This window comes from Eumetopias jubatus, unplaced genomic scaffold, assembly GCF_037043125.1.
Source record: "Eumetopias jubatus isolate StellerSeaLion01/CBP00866 unplaced genomic scaffold, mEumJub1_p1.0 scaffold_16, whole genome shotgun sequence".
Taxonomy (NCBI): domain Eukaryota; kingdom Metazoa; phylum Chordata; class Mammalia; order Carnivora; family Otariidae; genus Eumetopias; species Eumetopias jubatus.
The window spans coordinates 39,182,412-39,199,197 of record NW_028274822.1 but is presented as its reverse complement, the minus strand read 5'-3'; the positions used below and the strand labels follow the sequence as shown (position 1 = coordinate 39,199,197).

At 35.1% G+C, this 16,786-nt stretch overlaps 1 protein-coding gene across 1 annotated transcript in view; it reads left to right on the top strand.

The window, feature by feature from the left end:
• ASXL3 (ASXL transcriptional regulator 3) overlaps positions 1-16,786 on the top strand; it is a 153,931-nt gene that overhangs the window by 21,394 nt on the left and 115,751 nt on the right. The window contains exons 2-3 of the mRNA XM_028098189.2: positions 13,124-13,232; positions 14,453-14,561. Of these exons, the coding sequence (XP_027953990.2) occupies positions 13,124-13,232; positions 14,453-14,561 (218 nt within the window). The remainder of the gene's footprint in view (positions 1-13,123; positions 13,233-14,452; positions 14,562-16,786) is intronic.

Sequence of the window (16,786 nt, the reverse complement as noted above, 5' to 3'; positions counted from 1 at the left end):
ATATCAAAATATATTGTGACAGTGGAGAAAATATTTTTAGTTAATATGCTAGAGGTATTATATAAAGAGATTATTAAAACAGTTAAGAAAATAAACAATGACCTTAGAGCATCATGGTCAAAGGACATGAACAGAGGAGCTCCAATATATAAAACTAAGGAATAAGCAAGTAGCATTTGATCTTACTAATAATCATAGAAATGCAAGGTAAAGTAACCATTGGAGATTGTTTCTTAGTTTACCTAATAAATTAATCAGTCCACACACTTCACCCTGACTCCAAATGATGCTTCCTATTATATATTACCCGTGAGAATGAAAACCAAAATAACTCATTTGAAAAGCCAGTTGGCATTATTTGTAAAAGATCATTACATAACATATATCCTGAATTAATTATGCCACTTTTGCAAGCCTATCTTAAAATATTCCTGAATATAAGAAGAAATACATGTGCTAGGATATTTGTATTAATGCTATTTTGATTATAAAGGACATAATTTAAATGCTTACCAGGGGTATCAATGCTTTTCAGACTTGGCTGTAGATAAGAATCATTGGAAGGATGCAAGAAAACGCATGGTGTCTGGGCCCCACCCAGAGATTTTTTACTTAGTAAGTTTCAGTTGCCTAAAGATTTACATTTTAAAAATTCTCCTAAAAATTCTAATGTATAGACAGATTGAGAACCATGGACTTGAAACAAATTGATAGAATATTTTTAACCATTTGATATATTTATGATGGCTTTATAGAATGGAGAGGGTATAGTATAAAATGAAATATTGTAATTCAGCATTTAGGTAACTTATAACTTTAGAAACATACCAAAAAAATAGGCTAGAAGGAAATTTATAAAATGCTCAGAGTTGTTTTAAGGAGTTCAAATTTTGAGTGATTTTTCCCATCTTTTCATCCATTGACAGATATTTAGTAAGGTTCTTGTATTACCTTTTAAAAGAAAACTATATTTAAAAGAAAGTTTCCTGCTGGCAAGATCATCTAGGTAATTTCCTATTTATAGGTTATTTCTACCTATGAATACAGAGATTTATTCTGACTTCTAAAATAATCATATCCTGAGGTTAGAGTTACACCTCATTATTATAATGAAATCCTTCGCAGGATTCTTTTTTCCTTTTTTGTCATCTCGGAAATATTTTCTCATGTAGTTTTCTGACTGTTGGAATATAATAAGCTCAAGTCAGTCATTTTTCTCTTCTTTTATTACTCTACATCTGTGCCTATCCGTTTTCACTTTTCTAAATACCATTCTAAATGCTGATGGTTCCCCAGTGTTTATCTCTAACCCCAGCAATAACTCTGTGATGCATGTATGTATCTGAATTTTGAATGCATACCTTTAAATTAGTAAGCCCAGAACTAAATTCATCATATTTTTTTCCAAATTGATCTCTTCTATATTAACTGTCTTAACTAATTATACCACCATTTGCCCCCAGCCATTAGAGCAATCCTAAATTCCTTCTTCTCCCTTATCTCACACATCTAGTTAGTTTTTATGTCTTACTGATCCCCCCTCACACCGTAATTCTTCTCCTGCATTTCTTGACTCTTTGTCCATGTCTCTGGCCTACCATCCTTGCTCTTTTGAGGTTCTTGTTATCTTCCCTGCAGTCTGGTACTGCAGGCTCCTGATCCATCTGTCTTTTAGGCATGTCTCATTCCAGATCTATCCTCATGCTAACAAAGGGACAAAGGCATCTTCATCCTTAAAATTTTCTGGGGCTCTTTATCATCTCTTGCATGAAGACTAAGCTCCTGGCCACGGGATTTAGACAAGTGCATGGCATGGTGCATATCTTCCCTCTGGAAACTGATTCCAACCCTACTTTCCCTCCCCCTCACTCTCTGAAAATGCCAAATAATTAATCATGTTTCTGTGCACCACATTCAGTTCTGTCCCTCTGTGCCTTGTTCATGCTGTTCCCTTTACCTGGAATGACCTCTTCACTTCTGTTTTAGATAGATTAACAAAAATTTAAAGATTAATGCTCTCCACCATTGACTAGGGTGGGGAAAAGAGTTACTCTCAAGGGAAGGTAATTTGGAAGAAATGATCAAAATTTTAAAATCACCCTTTTAATCTAAAAATTATTTCAGGAATCTATTCTAGAGAAATACATGTTTTCTTAGTCTGAGCTGCTTTGACAGAATACCATAGACTGGGTGGCTTATAAATAATAGAAATTTGATTCTCACTGTTCTGGAGGCTGCAAAGGCTAAGATCAAGGTTCCTGCAGATTTGCAGTCAGGTGAGGCCTCGCTTTCTGGGTCATAGATGTCCCACTACGCATTGAGTCCTTATGTGGGAAGGGGACAGAGAATTCTCTGGGGTCTCTTTTGTAAGGCCACAAATCCCATTCATGAAGTCTGCATCTTCAGGACCTAATCACTTCCTAGAGCCCCCACCTCCACATACCATTACATTGGAGACTAGGTTTCAACATAGGAATTTTGGGGGTTGGGGACACAAACAATCTATAGCTCCTATATAGAGGGAAGTATATAGTATATACTGTATAGAAGTATACCAGATTACTTATTGCAGCACTATTTTAATGGGTAAAATTAGATACAAACTAAATGTTAATAAGGAAATACTTTAAAGATTATGACATATCTACTATATAGGATATTAAAAGTACTATAGGAATATTAAGAATATCCAATAATCTGTACAATATTAAGAGCAAAAAATATTCTGTGGGAAAAATCTCCTGGTTGTGTTATTAAGCAAAAAAGCATGTACCTACCAGTATGCACTAACTGCTGTCATTTCTGTTGAAAATAATTTTAAATACCAAACCGTAGACTTGAATACAGGCATATATGTTGTCATAGTTGCTTTGGATTTTTTTAAAATTAAGTCTAGCAGGAAAGGCTGGAGCTTCTTTGATTTCCTTCTTTTCTCAGGCAATCTGTGTCATAGATCTGCCATATATCATTGTAGCTCAGAATTGTATTGTTTTACTCTGAATATATAGGTGAAAGTATATCTGTGTCTAGAGCTATAATCTATTGCTGACTATTTAGTTTATTGACAGTTTCATAGTTTCTCTTTCTGGACATTCTCAACCAGTACTTGGTATTGCCAAGCTTCAAATTTCGTTCTACTCTGTAAATTGTGAAATGTTACTTTATCAAGAGCCCATGAATGTTTCATGAGTGGCCAAGCCTGGCAGGCCTCTGAGGGGACCACAAAGAACCCTAAGGAAGTTGGAGTCCTGAGTTGCTAGATGCCATCAAGCAATGTGGTGTTAGATGCACAGAATTAAATGGTACACTCCTGGGACTGGCTATAAAGCCTTTGGAAGTACAGAGATGATCATGGACTGGAGAGGTAATTGGAAGTTTTTAGGAGGTGAAGGTGAGGGGGGCCTTCACAAATGAATAGGAAGAGAGGAGAACAGAAGGCATTGAAAGTGAAGGGAGTAGGAAGACAGGCAGCATGGCTGGAATGAACAGGAAGCCAATAGTCAAACCATTATTAATTGTCCTTAAAACCTTAGCCAGAAAGGGATTAGCAGAGCTCTAAAGCACACCTATTTTAAACTCATCATTTTACAGGTGAGAAGATTGAGGCTTAGAAAAAGGAGGTCTGCTTGTATAAATCATTTAGCCTATTTGACAAGTGTCAAAAAAAAAAAAGGGGGTACCTTGGCTTATTTAACTTGGATATCTGACGGGTTGATCTTCAGCATGACTAGATAATGCAGGAGTTCAAGTGATATCACCTTTTGCCCCCCCTTTTCTTTCGATGTTTTGCTCAGCTTTCCTCTGGTTAGCCTTAGTCTTGGCAGGCTCTCCTCGTGGAGGCAGAGGTAGGCACCAGCTAATTGTTTTTGTACCTTCACAGCTTATGTTTCTACCGAAAATAGTGTATGCTCTTTTTCTTTATGTCTGTATCAGTTCCCCAAACTCCCACCCTTTGGCCATTTTGTTTAATCTGGCTGGTCTTCCTGGTGGGGAAATCAGGACCATCTCACTGAGAACTAACCTGGAATCACATTACTGAAGAGGGGAAAGTCCCTAAGAGAGAGGAATGCCTGAGTGGTGTGTAGGGTGTTTGACACACATGCTTGTAGTCATCAATTTAAATAGAATATGGATAGTAGTCATTGCAGGTGCTTTATGTCCACAAATGCCAACTTTCATGGGAGTGATCAAGTTCATCTCAACAAACATGTTTTGAGTGCATTGGGATTGCTTGTCACATAACACAAAAATAAATAAATATGTGACTATCCCCTAAGGAGTTCCCAAACTTGTAAGTGGGGGGGGGGGCAGGAAAGTTAGAGGTATAAAAATTTTGATGAAACCATAAGGGATATGCAAAGTGTTGAGATTGTAATACAGGAATGCCTTGGGCTCACGAAAGGTGTCACTGCACAGGCCATAGTTAAAAGTTTTATTTTGAGTGGTAAATGGAGCAAGGAGTGGGATGCGTTTCCAGACAGAGGGTTTCATATGAACCAAAACAGAGAGATGGGAAACCATGGAGACACACGATTTACAGAGTTGGATCAGATTCTAGGAGAGTGGCCTGAGAGTGAAGAGTAATCTGAGCTTTGGAGAAGATGAGCCAACTACACTATAGGAGACTGTAATTTCAGCCTAAAAGTCTGTGCTTCTGAAACCACTGATTTTAAAAAATAAATAAATAAAATCCAATGTGTGGCATGACCTGAGGCATCTAAGCAGTGTTTTTGTTTGTTTTTTGAATGAGAACATTGCTTTGGCTCCATTGGGTCAGCTGCATTGGAGCAAGGAGATACTGAAGGCAGGGCTGGGGGCTATAGAACTATCCTCCTGTGCTGCAAATAATGTTTTAATTAGAAGGTGAGGAAGCAAAAAGGTAAATTGGAAAATGAACTTTGTTGAGGCGCAATGATTTGAAGAGTCTGAGAAATGCTTCAGTCCTAGGTGATGAGGAGATGGGTAGTACCCATCACTGAGTGAGAGAAAGAGAGAAACAGGAGGAAGATCTCCACTGGGAGGATGAGTAAGATGACCTTTATGTTGGGTAATATTGCAAATACATAGTATTTTCAATTATGCGTGGATACCATATGTAAATTTGTCAATGCTGTTCAAAGTTCCTGGATATATTTTTCAATTTTATAAATTTACACAGGGAAAATTACTCACCACAGTGCATTACTTTTTTCCACAGAAGAACAGATGTTTTGTGTACCTTTAAAATAATATTTTAAGCATTTGGCTAATAAAATTAAACATTCCTGGGAGTCTAACGGCTAGGTACTTTTTCCTAATGATCCTAGTCATAAATATAGTATAGCATTTCTTCAAGTATATTTCTTGGCATACTATAATAGGGGGTGCTGCTAAATATTGCGGTAGGGAGGATTTTTTTTTAATGCTTATGCTTAGGAAACAGTGAGTTAGGAGGTTTCTTAAGTAGGATTTTTTCAGAGACTTTAGTATATATGGTTAATGTAGTTAGTGATTTTGCAAAGAATACAGCATGCTGCTTTTCTGAAACTCATTTGACGGTTCTTTTGTAGCATCACTTGGGACTAATATCTCATAGAACACATTTGGAAATGCTGTAGTATTAGCTATTGCTAACAAGTTGGGAGAGGAGAAGTACAAGTAGAATATAGAAATTCACATTTTTATATGAAACTAACTTATCATACCAAATATAATTAATGTCTGTTTCTTAATATATTAAATCCACCATTTTATTTTGGAAGATACATTTTTTGGCTTAATTGAAAATAGTCTCTTTGAGATTGCAGTGATGGGAAAATAGTGTAAAGTCCTGAAGAGTCACCAGTGGCCATGGGTTGGTTGCCTCTGCATTGGGGCTGGTGACATAAGAAATTGGCATTTGATTCCATCTCAGTCATTTCCTTGGAATAAACTAAGGATAACATTTAAATTTGAAATGATTTTCCTCCTGTTGTGCCACATGCCTCAGGCTCCTTTTTCCTAGATCCCTTGTCATTTTGTATGTATTCAGAGAATTCACTTGAGCTCAGCCTGCATTTCTATTATGTGCAAAGCACTGTCAGAATGCAAATTTATTTCAAGATTAACTTGACATATATAATGTGCTCAATAGATGTTTATTCAATTAATGGATTGTGCTATTTTTTAATGGTCCAATTCTACAAAGAGGCATCTCAATTGTGGACCTGAATTCTCTACCATATTTTCTCAAAGTTCTTTCTTTTCTAGTTTGAATAGGTAGCATTACCTGAAGAAGATGAACAACAACGTCATCTTCTGCAGCCTGGTTCTTAGAATAAGGAAATCTACCCAGAGGGGCATCATTGCTATAGGTGGCATTGAACAAAGAGCCAACCGTATTCACCGTTTGCCAGCATCTAGCTTTCCTTTGTGTGTTTCCTTCAAGTGCTAAATATTCTTTTTTAGTATCCAAGGTTAATTAAGTGGAGGAGGCAACTGTGGGGAGAAGAATGTGGGGGATTGAGAAAAGCATGGGCTTTGGAATCAGAATAGAATTTGGATTTCAGCTATATCACTTAGTTGTTCTTTGACTGCAGTAAGATTCTTAATCTCTCGGCCTCAGTTACATCTGCAAAACTGGCCATCATGCTTACATTTCATGGTGGCTCTAAGGAATATAGATAATAGGGATGAAAGCCCAATCGCATTATAAATGCTCAGTAAATAGTAACCATAATGACAGATATTTATTATTATCATTCTTTTCCTTCTACCTTTGCAGAATAAGTTATTTTCAATATTATTCACATGTGAAAGGCTGTGGGGTTGGAGTGTAAGCTCGCTCGTGTCTTCTCTTAGTTTTCCTCATGAAGTGAAAGTGAAATTAGACAAAATCTTACCTGAACCGATTCTTTAGACAAGTTATGAAATATTTAAGTTCTTTCCATTTGCCATCCATTGTACCTCTAGATTTTCGTTGCTTTGAGGAGGAGGACTATTCATAATAATGAGAGCTCACAATTTTTTGAACACGGTATGCCAGATGCATTTCTAAATGTTTTACGTGTTTTAACTCCTTAGTTCTTCAGAATAATTCCTCATAAAATAGTGACTTTTATTATTCACATTCTGTAGTCGAGGAACCTGAGACCCAGAGAGGTCAAGTCTCAACTCACACAGCTAGTAAATGGTCTAGCCTCTGTTGAACTCAAGCTGATGGGCTCCAGAAGCCACAGCCTTATTCGTTGTGCTCCATTGCCTTTCTTGGAATAGCAGTGGTAACAGGGCATGTAGAGAATCGCCAATATCCAGCTATATGTGCGTGGTGTTGTTTACTCAGTGTCTATAAAAGATTTAAAAGATTTATAGACACCTCACTTCAGATTTTAGTTGGAGGTCTTTTAAAAATTATAATTCAGAATATAGGCTTTAGTTTATACTTTATAGGCCCATTTCTTAATTTCCTTATAGATACTGTTTTAAAATAATAATAAGCAAGCTCTTGTCCTTGTTTTAATGTTTTGAGAACCTTGTCTCCTAAAACAAAAGGTCAATTTAATGAGTATGGTTATATGAACCACAGCAGTCTATCTGGTGGCAGCTTGGTAATGTCTCCAAAGTGAATGAAAGGTCTAAGTTCAAAATCTCTGTTTATATTCTAAGAAGAATATCTTTTTATATTGTTCAAGCCGATCAGAGCCATGTGTTTAGGTTTGGAGTCTGAAATTGTTCCTCTAAATTTAAGAATTAACTTGCATAGCATATGTCACTTGGTAATTATTTCATGCCTCAGTATATCCACTTCATAAGAGTACTGGGGCTACATTTCTAATTTTACCTTAGAGACATGTTGAATATTGAAAATCATGTTGATATTCTTCACGTGGAAATATGCAAAGTATCTTCTTCTTATGACCCATCTCGAGTTAATTGGTTCTTCCTATTTATTTTTATATTTTTAAAACTCTAATACTTGTTATTTCTCATGTCTGTGCTCATGAAAAATGTTCATTAGTGATCTTCTTAAGGCACTACAAAGTTTGGGACACTGTTTTTGTCTTTAAAATCAAAATTCAGTGTTGCTCTAGGTCTTTTTTTGGTTAACATTTTATGTGCTGGGATTATTTAGGTAACGTATTAAGCTTTTAAGTTTTTATTTTCAGTCATTCTCAGGAGTTCCAGACTAGTGGTAATTTTTCTCAGAGTAAGAAGTTAGTTTGGCCTTGCCTTTCTACAATGTTTTTTAATCATCTAGGTTACTGACTGATCAATGGATGTACACTGTGCCTATATGTGTTAAGGACTCACACTCACTGGTAGAAATAGTTTATTCTTCTCCACTACCACTAGTAATGACCTGCCCATTAAAGATGTAAATAAATAGACAAACCCAAGAATGCATTGCTCTTTTTTTTAACATTTTCTAAAAACATTTTAGTTAAGTAAAACATATACAAGAGTTAGATGCACAAATCCTAAGTAAACACATTAGATTTTCACATAGCAAACACAAAGATCTGCCATCAAGAACTAAAATATTACCTGCACACCAGAGACTCACATAGTTTCCTCTTAAAAATATATCCTTTATAGTTAAGATATTTTCTCTAAGCCATCAACACTGGAAATACTTGAAAGGAGCTATTATGAATTTTTTTGAAAGGAGAGTGAACATATGATTGTTTCTGTTAATTTATATTAATAGCAATTAGCACCATAACTTAATAACACAATAAATGCTGCTTAACAGTTGCTTCTTGCATTTGTTGAGTTTTTAGACTTACATTGTTCAGGATTAATTTTTTGATGTTCCCATATTTGAAAAATGAGATTAAAAATGTTTTGGGGAAAAGCTTTCATTTGACATTTTTTTAAAAAGACTTTATTTATTAGAGAGAGAGAGAGAGAGACAGCGAGAGAGAGAGCACAAGCAGGGGCAGTGGGAGAGGGAGAAGCAGGCTTCCCGCTGAGCAGGGAGCCTGATGTGGGGCTCGATACCAGGACCCTGGGATCATGACCTGAGCCGAAGGCAGACGCTTAAACGACTGAGCCACCCAGGCGCCCCTCATTTGACATTTTTAAGAGATACTTAGTAAAATAAAGTAGTTAATAATTTGGGTTACTTAAAAATATTGTATAGCATTATTATTTTATACATAAAGGAATGAAGGACCACACTTACGATATTTTCTTTGTCATGTCTATAAATTTTCTTCCAATTGCATTCCCTGGGTATTTTTTGTGGTTTTTAAAATTATTAAAATAGATAAGCCATCCATTCCCTTCACTAAGTGTGCACTATTAGTAAAATTTTATGTGTTCTGTCAGCAATTTGATGTGATAAAGCAATGGTTTTTCTGCAGTTCACACAGCACCAGGGCTCTGCAAAGCATCTCTGGGGGTTCTTTGATGTCTAGACAGTTTAAATTATGCCTGCTCCCCTGCCTCCAAATTCCACCCCTGTTCTGCTTCAGGGGTTGTGGGAAATGAAAACAAACCAGAAGGGTTCCACAACCCTACAGTCTAGGGAGAAAAACAAACAAGTAGAATAAGCTGTATATCTACCCTGGCAGGTGTATAGGAAAGGGCCCAATTACAGAGAACGGTAGAAAGAAAAGAATTAGGGACAAATATTGTCTTTCTTGTTTATTTCTAATTATATCCCTGATACAGAAATACATGTGCATTGCAGACAAAATGAAAACATGGTAGAGGCATTAGGGAAGGAAGTACGAGTTGCCTTTTACCCCAGCTCCCCGGTTTTTCCTCCCCATTGGCAGCCAAATCTGCAAGATTGGTGTGTTTCTTGTATATTTTCCTGTTTATTGAAATGATAAGATGTAGAATTGCAGTCTAAGTTGGAAAACTAACTTTCTTTTCTTCCTTTTTTCTTGGTTTTCCTTTTAAAATTTGGGACACCATGATTCTTCCAACTCATCTTTTTAGAAAGTAAGTAACTTTTGAAAGTTCAGAGTTTTTTGTTGTTGTTGTTAAAATGTTGATGCTTATTATTTCAGGTATACATATACACATACACTTATTTTATTACAGAATTTTTAACTTCTAAATTCCAATTGAGGTAATTAATTATCCTTGCCTTAACTGTGAATGAAATATTTTTAATTCATTAAAAATATGAATTGCTACATAGAAGGTGTTCATGCTATGTAAGAATACACTTTTCACATATATTTGCCTCACCTTCTTTCATACGCACAGTAAGTCATTGTAATATATATTCATATATAAACATATTTAAATATGTATGAATATAAGTATATTTTCCTTAAAATGGGCCAAGGCATGCTTTCTGGGTTTTTTTGAATATGAAAATAATAAAAATACATAAATAAGACTTTTATTTATTACTGTTCAATAGCAGTTCATTAAGACATCCATTTCTTCAGGAAAAGCAATCCAAATTTTCTAGACTGGATGGGGTTGTTGAGAATAGCAATAAGTAAATGGTATGAAAAACCTTTAAAAAATTCATTTTCCTATGTGTATTCTGCATTGGATGAAACAGTTACCCTTTATTAAGTATTTAACTCTATTGATGCTAGTATTTTATTGTTTTTAAATAAAATGGACCATATGATTATTTTTTTTCCTGTTAAGAAATGCAGGTGATATGCTTACAACTAAGTGACTAATTAGCCAGTGATTTGAGGTGTAAAATTTGCATTTCATTGCAAAATATTTTCTAATTCTTCTAAAATGCAAATGTTGTTTAGTTTTGAAATAAAACAAATTTCATATGTTTGTTTTGGGAAAGATTTGAGAGAATTATAGTGATTATTGAGACTTGGGATAACTGTCATGTGATTGTGAAATACATATTTTTAAATATGTCCATAGTAAATCTTGAGTTTATGGAATTAATAAACAGTATAATTTAATAATATATTCATGCTCAACAGAGCTTATTATTTCTATGAAACTAGGTGCTTATCACTTATATTTGCAGCAAGCATAGCATTAAACTTCTACTTAATAGTCAATTTATCTTCTACAGTTATCGTTCATTTACTGTACCTTAGAAAGAAAATTATAGTGATGCTAAATTATATTTGTTCAGCATTTTTTAGTTGTCTTGAAATCTGTATTATTCTTTTATATTCTAAATCTGTGTTGGGACTTTAGGAAAAAAGCAGGAAGAATGTGTGTGAGGTTCGATTTTAGGTGGGCAATTTTATTGTTATATTTTTGAAAGTCTACATTCTTTCATTTTTATGTATTGGATTCTGTTTTACTTGTAGTGTTAACATTTTCTTGCCAAGTCCCTACAGAAAGTCTGTGTTTCTGACAGTTTCACTAAATTAAAACTCCACAAATCTGGCATAATAATTTCCCAGCTTCAAATTGTCTGTACTTTTATCTAAAGAGAAAATGACAAAAATAGGTATTTTGGAGTGCTCAACATAACATGTACAGCATTATTTATCTGGAATTTGTTCATAGACAGATATTTCTGGGGGAGATGAATATATTTTACTGTATAAGGTATGCCTGGCCCACTTGAAATATGAGCGGAAAATCTTTTGCAAGGAAAAATAATGAAACGAGATCTGTAAACTTGGAGAAGCTTCACGGGGAAAGATATTACATAAGTGCACACAGTGCAATTACCATATATACTTTAGTGTTATCACTACGTTGTTCTCTGACCACATTCATATTAGGGCACTTGCTTCCTGTCAGATCCATTGGGATCATACAGACATGTTGGCACAGAGAAGCTGCTTCCTAAGATAATAGTGTTATTATTATAATACTCATAAACCTTTATGACCATGATGAGTTTATATGCCATATATATGTATGGTATATAAACACACACACACATATATATGCACACACATATGTGTATATGTGTGTCTCTGTGTGTGTGTACACATGCATACACTGGAGATAACTATCTATCTATCTATCTATCTATCTATCTATCTATCTATCATCTATCTATATATCTCCAATTCAGCAGATTGGGCTTTTTTCATTGTATTGGTGAGTTTTCATAGTAGGTAAGAGATTTCTTAATTTTTGTGTTTAGAAACTCTTAATTTAGTAACATAAAATTATGTTGTAACATAGTAACATAGTAACATAAAACCTTAATATCCTAGAGGTCCATAATCTTATCTGAGAATATTTTGGGTTAAATATTCAGAACCCCTAAGACACAAATGGGGTGGAGTAGGGCTTCTACTCAATATTGGTTCAACCAAATATTGATCTTTTAGCATATTAGGAAGTAAAATGTACATGGAAGGGTAAGTAAACGAAAGTAATAATTCTGGCTATAATTCTAGTTTGCAAAAAATATTAGTTTGCAAAAAAAAACCAAAAAAGTTTCTAAAGTCAACCCCAGAAAATACATAACATATACATTTCACAAACATCTTTCTAGGTATAATGAATACATTTCAATGTTTGTGCAAATGTGCTTTGAAATTTTTAATTGTTTAATGCCAGTTGATTTCTTTAAAAAATCTATTTTCATAATTCAGTGACTTACATCTTTACTACAGAACATAAAGCTGGGCAGAATTCCCAAACATTATTATTTTTTTATTGACAAATCTGAGAAAATGATGTCATTGTAGAAACTGTATCAGGTATAAACACAGATACAGGTTTTTTATTTGGCCGTGTGAGAAATGCAATCCTGTGAGTAACTTAAACACTTGTAATTTCAAATCAGTTCTTCCCTGGTTTCTTATTATTCTTTTGTTGCTTTTCAACCTATAGGATGGGGCTGTCCTTGAACTTGGTTTATTTGATCATTCAAGTGCAACCATCAAGTTGTCTGTAATATTTAAAAACTGAGGCTTCATGGTATTATTTGTAAAATAACAGCACATAAACGTTTGGGCTTTGGTTTCTTTGAAATAGAGTGTTGGTTGCTTTATGAATAAAAGCATAATTTCAATTCAGGAGACTTTTTGCCTGAAGCCTATAAGACAGATGCATCTGATTAACTTTGGCAAAACTGGACTGGCCTGTTATTGTAATGTAGATGTTTTCGGGGTTGGGAGGATATTTTAAAAAGGCATGTGAGAAGGTCTTTTTTTTTTTTTTTTGAGAGAGAGACTGAGAGCACAGTTTTGCCACAGAAACTGCATCTCAGATTGCTTCATTTTTGCACACTTTTATTTTCTAGTGGAACTTCTCCATTAGCCTGTCTGAATGCAATGCTTCACACTAACACTCGAATAGGGGATGGAACATTCTTCAAAATCCCTGGAAAGTCAGGCCTTTATGCTCTCAAAGTAAGTTGGATTGTTCTGCATATTATGTCTGTTATTACTGTGTATCATGCATTTTTTCAGACATGTGAAGGTAAACAAAATTAGATTTGGGTGAAGGGTAGAAAAATGACCCCTGTGCCTTTTAAATGTTTTCAGATGTCTTAAAAATGATTTCATATTAAGAATAAACAATGACATTTTTCTTCAAGGAAAGCATATCTGTGGTTTCACTCTAACATATGGTAATGGAAAATAGTTGTGGCTTCCTTAAAATTCTTGATTCTTAAAAATTTACATGGAGGAGTGTCATGAATCATCAGCCAAGAGCTTAAGATGATCACAGTTGCTGTAAACTATTTGACTTAATGACCATCAGTTGATATACAGGCTTCACACCTGTATGCCTTTCTGTGTTTTATAAAAATAAATTTATCCTTTCTTCTTGAAAAGTTGGTGATTTAAATTAATCGTTCAATTTTAAAACAGTAATATCAAGGGAATTTTAAATAATGCATACTTGTGTGAGAATAGAGAAATGAAATAAAAAGCTTCAGATAATGGAGTCTTAATTATTCTAGTATAATCCCATTCCCAACTAGAATGGGAAATGCTATCTAAGATGCAAAATTCCAGAGGATAAAAGCTGATGGTCTACACATGGTTGTGTAACTTGGAACAAATAAAATCAATGTATTATTTCTTATAAGTTAAAAATAAGTCACTGCTTTAATACATGATGGATTACATTTAAAGTTCATTAATGTCCTTTGAGAAGGCTGTTTTTAATGCTAAAAGTTATGCCTGGCAAAGAAGCAGGGGTTCTTTCTCAGCTACTAAGCATTACACCCTTTTCACTGTGTGTGTTTCAGAAAATAACACAGGTTAATTAAAAAGACTTGTATTATTTCAGTTGCTGTTTGTACCTACTTGGGTATTGAATTTACTGGTAAAATTCTGACTTGTGAAGCCATTTCCTAATATAAGGAAGAGGGAAGAATTGAAATAAAAAAAGGAAACAATGTATATCAAAAATAAACTTTGTATAGATTTTAAAAGGCCTAAAAAATCATCTGTGGCAATGTGCTTTTCCCAGTTTTTGTTTTTTGTTTTTAAGGAGTGATTTTACGTTAAGAAATAAATCTGTTGAAACTCCAAATCACAAATGACAGTGGTAATACTTTAGGACCCTGAGTTGCCAGTACATCTCCATTAAGTCTTCATTTTTTTAAAAAATAATATAGAAAGAGGAGTCATCATGCCCAGCTGACGGAACATTGGATTTAGGCTGTGAGTCTGAACTGGATGGCGCAGAAATGGCAGAGGCCAACGCCAGTGGAGAAGGAGATGGAGGTATGTGTGACAAATGTCAAGATACAAACCTTATTGTCTTACAAGTTGTATAGAATTCCAGAAGTTCACTGATTGAATTCCGAACCATTAGAGATACAATTCCTTCTCTAAGCTTTTACCATCTACACAGATTCATCATCAAATAATTTTGACTCAAAAGGTTGGCAAAATTTATTTTTTTTTAACAATATGGACCTTTCTGGATAATATTCTCGAGTGTTATCAGTATGTTTCTCCTGTAAGATGAGAGTGTTACTGAAGGTATCTAGTGGTTTATTCTTTTGTGAGGCAGAGAATGCTAATGTTTTATCTCTGATTGTATTTCTTTTTCCTGTGATCACAAGTAGTTTTATGATAGCTTTTTTCCTGGGTTTGTCCTTAGTAAAGGAAGTCTGGGGTTAGTATTCCTCACAGTGAAACAAGGGTCAAGTAAGTTATATGCTTGTGAAACTCTTTTTTGAAAAGTGAGCGACCCTTTCAGAATTCTAAGGGGGCATTTTCTGCCTCTGAATTCTATCCATGTTAACTCATTTTTATCTTTCTTAAGACATTTACATTATGATTCCATTGGTGTGTATAATTTCTGTACTGCAGTTTTAACAAATCTTTGTTCCACAAATGCTGCTGGACTTTTTCCTACACTACCCACTAGTCCCACAAAGTGGACCCAGATCATGATTTGGGAGGAAGACTGTGTCATTAAAGCCTCTGTTGGTAGACTCATAGAAATCAGTAAATTATCTTTAAACAAACAAACCTTAAAGGATCCTTGCAGAAATATCGTATTTCAGTAATAGCCCAAAGCCATTCATTTTATTAACAGCCATAGGAGTGTCTTTGTATTCTGACTGGACACTCCTGCCCTTTAAGCTGGTATGCTTTCTGATAGTCCCCATGAGACTGATTTTGCTTCAGTGCCTATCTGATCTGCAATAGAGGTTGTGAATTAAGGTAGGAAACAACAGATCCTTTGTAAAAAGGGCTGAAGTTGGCTCTGTAGACTTCTTTTTTTTAAACCAACTTTCACTGAATTTGATGTCCCTATTCTTATACCTTTTAAAAACTCAGCTCAACCGCACATCATTGTTGTGGTAGTACTGTGAACTCCGGCAGGTCCTTGTGCTTACAGAGGGAGCAAGGCAGGTGCATAGCAATTTCCTGGCTTTCTGGAAGGGCTGGTAAACAAGGCAAACAGTTCCTCTTTAGGAGGATGAAGGGGAATCGTTGGGTCCTTCCTCTTGTAGCCTTGCCTGCTTTAGTGAGCACGTGTGTGCTCTCTCTCTCTCTGAACCTGTATATTGAGCTTCTACTATGTGTTGTGTACTGTTTTCAACACTGCAGTTAGAGCAGTAAAAAAACAAGAACAAAGAGATCTCTCATGGATCTTAGGTTGGTAGAGAGACAGATAATAAGCAAAATAAATGTGTAAAATGTATAGCTTATTCAGTGCCAAAAAGTGATATGGGGCAAAATAAATGAGATAAGAGTGAGAGAGAGGAGTACATTTGAGAAAAGATCTGAAGGGAGTTAAGGGAGCAGGTATTTAAGGGGAAAGAGTTCTAGGTGAAGAAGCAGCAATTACAAAGACCTTGAAGCTGGAGAGTGCCTGGAATGTTAACAGAAACATCAAGAGGCCAGTGTGGCTGAAGGGCAAAAATGAGCAAAGGAGCGGCTGGTGAGTTATGAAGTCAGAGAAGTTATGGGGCCAGATACTATAGTGCCTTGATGTTTCCTTTTGCTTTGAGCGAGATGTTCATCTTTTATAGGGTTTTGAGCTAGAGAGACAATGATCTCACTTAGATTTTAGCAGGAACAAAGTATAGCAGGAACACTAATTGCAAAAAAATATATGTAGAGGGGCAAAAAGGACAAAAACAGAGGGACCAGTAAGAAAGTTATCACCATAATCTAGATAAGAGGTGATCGTGGTTTGAATAAAAGGAGTAGCAGTGAGTGTACTGAAAAATGATTGGATTCTGGATATATATGAAGCTAGATCCAACAGGAGCTGCTAGAATTAACATGGTTATGAAATAAAGAAAAGAGTTGGAGATAACCCCAAATTATCAGTGTTAGCAAATAGAAGAATTAGCACTGTCTTACCTTAGATGGAAAGTCTGCAAGTGAATTAGTTTGGGGAGCAGGGGGTTGTTGATCAGGAGCTCAGTTTTGGGCATATTAAATATGACATTCATTTTTAACACCATGGTGAATGTGTTAAATAA